Below are 9267 nucleotides of genomic sequence, written 5' to 3'. Positions count from 1 at the left end.
CATCCTTCTTTAAAATCTTCATGCCACATCATGGACTGTGTAGGTGTTAACACCATTTTCATTAACAATTTCCAATCATGTGGATCCAGAGTATACGACTCTGCTTTTGCCTCAAGTAAGGGTGTAGTAAAAGAAGAATGTATCCCTCCCTTCTTTACTGTCCGTCGCAGCTCCTTTATAGCATCATAACTGAGAGGCTGCGAAACCAGCTGCTGATTAGCTTGATACATAACTGGACAGGCTAAAACAGTTTGCCAGTCACCATTCTGCATTGCCTCTTTTTTACGCTCTTCCCAGATACCACACATTTCAACATTCACAGCTGCATGACTAACATTCACATTTCACGGAGGAGGGAACAGATCAGGTTTCTTTTCAAAGTCTTTTGAACCCACATTAAATACATCTACCTCCAGAGAGGTTTCGTTATTAGCAAGCGCAGTATCAGGAAAAGAATTGATAGGTGAAACCCGAGGCAAATCTGGCACGCGAGACTGTGGTGACGACAGCGACGGTAAAAGCGTGGAAGCAGGGTGTACAAGTGCAGGTTGCAGGGGAACAGGAATACAGCACGGAGTTTTCTGCCCCGACCCGCGGCACGGAGTTCTCTGTGCTAATCCCTCCCCCCAACCAGTTTCTGGGGAGATGCCATTGTTACAGGGGGACACGCTTACAGGTTGAGGGTCTGGTAATGGAGATGCCGACGCCTCAGGCAAAGAAGAATTAGTAGACTCTGTTGAAACATTGTCGAGGGTTAGCATGATTTGTACCCAAGTGGCTAAGTTTTTGCAAGCTTGGCTGCAAAAAGCTGCTGCAGCGATTTTTTGAAGGCTTGTGCCCACTTTCTCCCAAGCCTCTATTTGAAAAGTCCCGTCTGCAGGAAATTGCGGATGATTTTCACGAATCCACTCTAATAAAGTCATTAACTGTGGGCTGGTAACAGTCCTGCCCTGCGTTTTCAGCATTTTTCCCATTACATCAATGCTTTGCATCTCATCTGAGGATATTTTCCCTCCCATGATTCCCAGTTGCTCACCTGTATGCAAGTGATGAGCGCGCTTTCTGATGTGTGGATCCTCAATCCCGGTTTCTGGATTCCGGCCTCTGGTTCAACTGGGCTATGCCACCAGTGCAGGCTTTGTTCAAGCCTCTTCAGAGTTTCCGTCCTTGTTCCTTTTGAAGTTTAAGTGCGTCCCTGTTTGGGCGCCATCTGTGGCATATTGGTGGGACAGAGTAACGGGCAAGACAGCAAGTGAGCCCAAAAGGCCAAAGTTTATTTTTACAGCAGTGTTTTATACTCTTTACCTGGATGCTCTTTGTCTACGATCTCTATTCCTATAGGGCAACTATTAGCACGATCTCTACCACCCCACTATTTGTCCAATTTGCTTCACGCTTTTGATTGACGTTGTAGCATTGTTCTTCATCACGTACTTCTTCACACCGTTGCTTCTCAGCATGTACTCTCGCTTTGCCCATTGTGCTCAGGTCCTGTTTGCTTTGATACATTCACCCCTATTCCCATCCGCATTACTCACTTTGCTGCATTTGCTTACATCGATACACTTGCTCATATTCCCATCCACTACAGTCTCCCACAAATGGATCACACCAAGTGGGACCCTCTGCAGTGTATTTGAACAAAAAGCCTTTACAGATTCAGCTTTCGAATACATGTGCATTACTATTCTATAGAATGATTGGTTCCAGTCTCCTCGCCCGGCCCGTCAATTCCTACGCGCACTCAGTCCTGTTACTCCCCCCATTTCTTTTAAATCAGTGGTAGGAATGAAGTAGAGGGTTGGTGAGTCAGTGGTCGCAGGGACTGATGCTGGCATGACCTTTTCCCTCATTTCTCCAGTAGCTGTGTCACCAAAATCGGGAATCAAACTCCTGAACAGCAATATAGCATTAAGAAGCAGCATTCTTTGTGGCAGCGCTGGATGCACGGGGGATCCTTCCACCCAGCATACATGCCGGTCTGAAAATCTGGACAGAATCTATTTAGTGATTTCATACATCATCATTAATAATTCCCTGAACACTAATACATAATCATCAGTTTTCCTGGAAACCATTGTAATATTCCCCACCCACTTGTGCATGCTCAGTCTTTTGAGTCAAGGGTCTTCTGGTGGTCTTGGGGGTTGTCAGAGTGGGCCCTCCTCAAATTCTCTGGCGGAACCCTTCCTTAAAATCTCCATCCGTGGTCTTGGGAACAGGTCGCGTTTTCCTTGATTTTCTGGCTCCAAAGTGATGGCTCAGGGCCTATCTTCACAGCTGGGGTTTGAGGCCTGCCTTTGTTCTACCACTCTTCTTAATCACCCCAGACATGCTGGGCTAACTGCTAACAAACGAGATGTTGTAGCAGTTCTGAGACTCCGTGTTCCCTCTAAGGGCACATAGATTTCATACAAAATTTACCCTATGTGACTACAGTGAGCCAAAGGCTCACTGGGCTCTGTTTATTGTCGCGGAGCACCAATGAGGCCCTGCACGGCACAGCGGGTCCCTTCGCGCCAGCTGGCGCCAGGAGGGCACAGCGATGAGTCCCGCAGGGCCCTGTCCCAGCACCTGCCCCAGCACGGGGCTCGCCAGTGGCTTAAAGCCCAGGTTGTCCACGGGGATCCCAAAGGCTCTCAGCTTGGCCTCCAACGTGTGCAGCATGTCATTGTGTGCCTGCAAGAGAAGCGTCCCATGCTCAGCCTGATACCGAGCTCCAGCCCAGCACCTCCCTGCCTTGCCATGGACGCTCTGCACCTCCCTGCATGGAGAGGACCCCAAAATGCCTTCCTTTGCAGGGGAAACCGCAGCCTGGGCTGGCTCCTGCCCAGGCCATGAAGCAGCTCAGCCGGCCTGCTGGAAGTTCCCTTCCATCCACTTGGTGCAAGGCTTGGAGTAGAAATTCCCATTTCCACCCCACCAAGCCACAGCCAGCACCCACCAGGCCCCAGCCCTGACCTGCAGGGCTCAGGGAAGCTTCATCCCCTTCCCTCACCTTGCAGACTTGGGCTAGCTGCAGCTGCAGCTGCCTGATGGTGGTGTTCTTCGAACTGACCAAGTCCTGCAAAGGGAGATGGTGCATCAGGCAACAGCTACACGGCCCTGGGGACACGGCGGCTGTGAGCAGTGTGACAGAGTGCACAGAGGAGCTGCTGCGCAGCGGCCGAGCTGGCAGCAGGACTTAGCTTGCAGTACAGCCTGACAGGTGGCCACCGCTCTATGTCCTTCCAGCCAGAACTGCCAGGGACAGCCAGCCCCAGGCAGAGGTGAGGGACATGGATGAGTGACATGGCAGCTTCAGCCACGGAGGACGAGGGCTTGCATGGCTCAGGGTCAGCTTTCACCATAAGGCAGCCTCTGCCCTCCAAGGCCAGCCCTCACCGGGCCCCACACAGTACCTCCAGCTTGCTGGAGACCAAGAAGAGGGCATCCGGGTCGAGGTTGGAGGCTGCAAAGGCCTCACTGAGCTCCACATCCTTTTTCTCCACCATGCTGAGGAGCCCTTTCAGCTTGCGCTCTAGGAGCAAGTTCTTGAAGCCCGTCTTCTGCTGCACCTCTTCTGTGGCTTGGGTGAACTTCTGATAGAGCTCATCTCGCTCCGCCTGCACCTGCTCCCAAAGACAGCGTGCCTTCACACCCGGGCTGGCGGCAACCCCGGGCCAGCACCAGACAGGTCTGGTGGCTTGGCCCTGCCTGCTCCAGCCACGGCCTGGCCATTCCCCATGGCACCTGCAGCCCACAGGAAGGCAGGTGCTGGAGCACAGCTTCTCTCCCTCCCTCCCTTCATGGCTGGCACTCCCTCAGCACCCACACTTCTGCTCTCGCCTCCCCTCCAGGCCCGAGACACCTCTGACAGCAGAATGGCTGGATGGGCACTGGTTTACACTTCAGAGGGGGCCCCACAGCACACAAGGGTCTCTCCTCTCCTCGCAGCTGGCAGGAGTCCCTGGCTCACAGCTGGTTAAGAAGTGTCCTAATTAGGACACAATTTCTCCACCACAGCTTATTTTGGAATGCAATTAATATGTTGCTGCCTTCATGATGGATCGATAACAAGGCCTCAGACCAGTCTTCCTGTTCCTGAGGATTTCTGCTAATTACAAACAAGCTCTCTTCTTGCCTCCAGAGATTTATCTTCGCTGGGAGGGGGAGAGGCTGAGTCTGGGAGAACTCAGACAATGGGACTCATCCCGAGCCACTCCCGCATGGCAAACAAGGGAAGCAACCCCCAAATGCCAGCAGAAGGAGGGAGCGAGCTCCCACCGGGGGTGCTGACCCATGACAATCCCTCGCCACAGCTCTGCTCCAGAACTGCTGCTGCAGCCAGTGGCTCCCTGGCTGGGAGGGGACTACCTGAGCGTGCGCGATTGCTTAGCCAAGTACAAGGCCAGGCCTGTCTGCTGAGCTGAGTGGAAGATGCCAAAGCTGTGAGAAGCTTCACTGGAAGTAGCAGTTATCTCAGGGCTCTGGATCAGATCTTCTGAAAGCCCTTGGCTAAGCACAAACTCTCTGCTCAGTCCCCATGACCAGCCCTCTGCGGAGGGGCCAGGGTTTTGGAGAGGGAAGTGGGATGCCCAGACCCATCTGCAGCTCTCACCTTGCTGAACCTCTGCTCCAGGACCTCGTGTTCCCACTGAAGAGCCTTCAGTTCCTTCTGGGTGAGTTTCAGATGGGCTCTGATGTTCTGCGAGTGGGAAGGGGCAGTTAAAAAGCACAGGTTTCTCTGGGAGGTGTGGGGGACACGTTCGGGCAAGGCAGGAGAGTGACCAGCAAAGAGAAATGGGTGAGAAAAAAGAAGCAGTACCCGCACCAACACCCTTTCCTCTCTGCTGTGGAGGCGACTCTACTTTCTCGCTACCGGAGTGCCATTTGAGATCGTACAAGCACCCAGCGAAGCCCAAAGGAACTCGGAGGACTTTGCTCAGGGATCTGGCCAAGCCGAGTGGCAGAGGTCACTGCTGAGCGGCTGCCTCCAGGACAGAGCCAGGGCCACTGGGGAGAGGACAGGGCTGGCACTCACCCTCAGGGCCTCCTTGTCCTTGTCATAGTTGGCCAACTTCTTCTGCAGCTCAGACAGCTGCTCGCGGGCCTGCTGCAGGGGCTCCTTCAGCTGCTTGTTCTGGAGCAGCACACGTGCCTTCTCCTTTTCCAAGCGATTCCCTTTCTTCTTCATCTCCTCCATCTGCTCCTGTTCTTGGAAACACAAGTGCCAACTCCTGGGGGCTGCCCAGGTCCTCAGGGCTTCCCCAACCCTCCGGACACCCTCCTGCTGCTGGCCCAGCAAGACCCTGTGCTCAAGAGCTTCACTCCTGGAATGGTAGCAGACCCTCGGGAGAGTAGCAGCACCCACACGGCCGCCTGGGAACCGGCCAGACCTGGGTGAAATCCTCACAGGAGCGGTCCATTGCTGGAATGGTGACACTGCAGGCCAGGCAGGCTGAGGCAGGGGGGCAGGCAGTACCTTGAGCAAGTCTATGAGCGCCATGTTTTTGTCACGCATATCATTGTAGTAGTCCTTGATGTCACGGAAGGCTTTCTCGTGGTTCCTCATCAGCTCATCAATCTGGGTGTTCTTCCCCTCCTCCACTTTGTGGACCTCGGTCGTTCTACACAAGTCAAGCTCGTCCCGCAGCACTTCCATCTTGTTGGTGTACTTGGCCTTGATCTCTGGGGGAGCACACAGAGAGCTGAGTGAGGACCTCCTGGAGATCGCACGTAACATGCCCCAGTGCCATTAATAGGTGAGGTGCCAGAGTGGCGTGTGCCACTGTGGCATCACTGGAGTTCAAGACACTTGTTAGCAGTGTCACCACAGCTGCCACCAGTGTGCGGAGCAGCTACACTGGGACCACGGAGAGCAGAGCAACAGGCGCCCTGCCTGCACCCTCTGGAAACTTGGGGAAAACTGTCCAGAACTCGGGGAAAACAAGCCAGAACTGGAGGGAAACCCATCCCCCTTTCTGCTCGAGGCTCTGCCACGGAGCCCGGCAGCACAGCAGAGCTCGGAGAAGCCTCCCCTGGCACACTGACAAAGGGAGGTCACGCAGGAGCTACGCGCACGGACTCACCTTTCACCTGTCTCTCAAAGTTGTTGTGCAGCTGGGTGATCTCCTCCTCTTGTTTCTGTTAGGGAGAAGCTACATGTCAGAGACACATAATCAAATCCTCAGGCAGCTGCATCCTGAAGGATTCCCTCCTGCTCCCTGGGAAAGGCCCCTGCTGTGGTGCCAGTCCCACGTTATCTCTGCACACGGCAGCTCATGGGTTCTCCAGCAGCTCTCACAGCTCTCCGTTGCAGGAGGGGGATTTCGCAGGAGCTGGGAGCCCCAGGAAGCCCTTCTCCGCAGCCCCACCACCTCCCTCTGCAGCAGATGCACACGGCTCATACATGGCTCCGGCCCGGCCAGGGACCTACCAGGTGCATGTTTTTCAGTGCCTCCTCACTGGCCAGCTCCTGCTCCTTCAGCTCCATTTTCATGGAACGCATGTCCTTCCTCAGCTCCATCTCCTGGGCCCAGTGATCCTTCTGGGCCCGCTTCACGGACAGGGTGCCCTCCCCCTTCAGCTCGGTGAGGTTTTCTTGGTGTTCGTGCAACAAGTGCTTCACCTTCTGCTTGTAAACCTAAAGACAAGCTACAGACTGGGTGAGGGGCTTCTGCAGGAGACATGTGGACCTGGGATTTTTATCTGTGACGCGTCTGGGTTGCATCTCACCCAGCTTCTCCTCCTCTAGCCCTTCCCTCACCTCCTCAGAGCTGCCCAAGGCTCAGACAGAGCTTGGGGCACTCACAACATCTCCCAGCCTCCTGCCCTCCCACCTTCAGCTCCACTTGTTGCTGCTCCTCCGCCTCCTTCATCTCCCACTCCTTCTTCCGCAACTCTGCTTTCTGCTCCTCCAGCTGCCGGCGGGTCATCTCCCAGAAGCTGTGAAACTTGTCACGTTCCAGCTGGAAATAGTTGCGCTCTTCCCGTTCCCGGTCCAGCTCCTCCCGCAGACGCGCAACATGCTTCTCCAGCTGCAAAGCCAAGGGGAAGAGCCAGGGAGGGGAAAAAAGAGGCCTCAGACAGACACCTCCACAAGACACCCGTGGCAAGCCATGTCACAAACCTGGCAGGCCACAGTGGCCATCAATGGGATGGAGGCGCGCAGGAGAGAAGGGGACGGGCCCTGACACAGGGACATCTGGGGACTGTGGGGGTTGCCCAGGGCCTGACAGAACCCATCAGCCCCTGGAAAAGGAGTAACACCATTCCCAGGTGCCTAAATACTACTGATTTGTAGAATCAAATCATAGAATCGTTTAGGTTGGAAAAGACCTTGAATATCACTGAGTCCAACCGTTATCTCAACACTGCCAAGGCCACCACCAATCCATGTCCCTAAGCAGCACATCTGCGTGCCTTTTAAATATCTCTGGGGGTGGTGACTCCACTGCTTCTCTGGGCAGCCTGTTCCAATGCTTGAGAACCCTTTGGGTGAAGGTGGTTTCCTCTCACCCTACCACTTCTTACTTGGGAGAAGAGACCCACAACCTCTCTGCTCCAACCTCCTTTCGGGTAGTTGTAGAGAGCACTAAGATCTCCCCTCAGCCTCCTTTTCTCCAGCACAGGACTCGGGCTCCAGACCCTTCACCAGCGTCGTTGCTCTCCTTTGGGTGTGCTCCAGCACCTCAATGTTTTTCTTTCAGTGAGGGGCCCAAAAGTGAACACAGCACTGGAGGTGCGGCCTCACCAGTGCTGACTACAGGGGACGATCACTGCCCTAATTATCCTGGCTACTCTCTGAGACAATCCAGGATGCTGTAGGCCTTCTTGGCCACCTGGGCATGCTGCTTGCTCTGAGATGTGCAAGATCTTTCCCAAGGAGCAAGGTCCCCAGCCCAGGGCCATCTGCTCCTCTGTTGGTAGGACACTGGGCAAAACAAGGGGACTTGGAGCAACTGAGGGTGCCGCGAGCAAGAGCACAGCAGGCTGCCATCACAGAGCTCCCAGCTGAGCCATCAGCTGGCTGAGCAGGCTGCCGGAGTTATGGAGTCGGGGAGAAGACAGGGAGGGCACAGGGCTGGAGAGCAGAGTGGGCCGGACCAGCAGAAGGGAGGATGGGACGAGGGGGCTGCTCCTTCCAGGACCAGTGAGAATCCCTCACCAGCACAGCTGGCCATCAGGCAGGGAAATGATCCTCAGCTGCTTGTCTCTGTCACCCTCCGCCACCTGTCATTGCCGGAGCCAGGTGCTGAGCTGGGCTTCCTAAGCGGGACTGGTGTGGAAGATGAGGGCTCTCTCACCTGCTCCTTGCTCATCTCCTGCGGGGACAAAGCATCCACCACTGCTGGAGTTTTGCTTTCTTCCCCTTTTTTCCCGCCTTTCTTTTTGGGTGCCTAAGGAGAGAAAGCAAAACACACGAGGTGTGTGCATGGCTCAGGTGCTGGGAAGAAACTGTGCTGCTCAGAGCTCCCACAGCAGCCCAGGCCACCAGGACATTTCCCTGCTCTCATGGCTGGGACAGGGTGAGGAGGGGGACAGGGAGCCAGGGTCCGTGGAAGGGGCCTGGAAGCCCCTGACAGCCTCCAGCACAGCCACGGCTCATACCCAGCCACTGCTGGCCCAAAGCGAAGCCCAGAATGCCCGTACCCAAAAGAAGGGCTCGGGAGCAGCATCACAGGCCTGGGCATGGCGCTGAGGGGCTCCCTCCCCAGGGCTGGGCCCAGGACAAGCTCAGGCCCTGCTCTCACCATGGCTGCTGCCACTCACACTGTGGTCTCCAAGGCAATGGGAACGCGCATCTGGAGAGAGGTGTGAGGTGGTCGGACACGCCCGTTAGCAACGTGGGGCTGCACCGTGGCAACGGGGGTGGGGCCTAGTCCAGGCCCTGAACCAGGTCGCCACGCCAACAAAGGCAACAAGTGGTGCCGAAACCCGGGAAGTCGCCTGGACGGGTGAACGGCGGCCGGAGCGGCAGGACCAGCCCGGCGGGGAGGACGCTCCCGGACCAACAAGGAGGATGGAAGCCCTTGTGAAGGTCGTATCACAATTACATAAGCAGTGGGGTATTGATTGTAAGCCCAAAGATTTTACTGTCGCAGTTGCGAGGCTTTTACAAATTGGGGTCATTGACCAGCCGGTGGATATTCTCCACCCTGAAGTGTGGGATAAATGCACTAAAGCATTAGCCGAGGAGACGATGTCCTCGGGTAGCGGGAAAAACCTTAAGTCGTGGGGGAAAGTCGTACAGGCCCTGCAGAAGGCCTTACAAGAGCAGGAAAC

General features: G+C 55.3%; 1 protein-coding gene across 1 annotated transcript; it reads right to left on the bottom strand.

Moving 5' to 3' along the window:
- Positions 1-2340: 2340 nt before the first annotated feature.
- On the bottom strand, positions 2341-8375 carry LOC147596501 (dynein regulatory complex subunit 4-like). The gene is made up of 11 exons (XM_086771457.1): positions 8289-8375; positions 6822-7019; positions 6419-6625; positions 6072-6126; positions 5465-5670; positions 5024-5191; positions 4601-4687; positions 3402-3611; positions 2999-3064; positions 2504-2679; positions 2341-2392 (listed from the first exon to the last, which is right to left on the bottom strand). The coding sequence occupies exons 1-11, from the start codon at positions 8301-8303 to the stop codon at positions 2341-2343; spliced, it is 1440 nt and encodes a 479-aa protein (XP_086627583.1). The 5' UTR covers positions 8304-8375.
- Positions 8376-9267: the final 892 nt, after the last annotated feature.

Source organism: Chlamydotis macqueenii, chromosome Z, assembly GCF_036417535.1.
Source record: "Chlamydotis macqueenii isolate bChlMac1 chromosome Z, bChlMac1.mat, whole genome shotgun sequence".
In the NCBI taxonomy this organism is placed as follows: Eukaryota; Metazoa; Chordata; class Aves; order Otidiformes; family Otididae; genus Chlamydotis; species Chlamydotis macqueenii.
The sequence above is the reverse complement of the archived record's forward strand: the minus strand, read 5'-3'. Positions and strand labels throughout refer to the sequence as shown.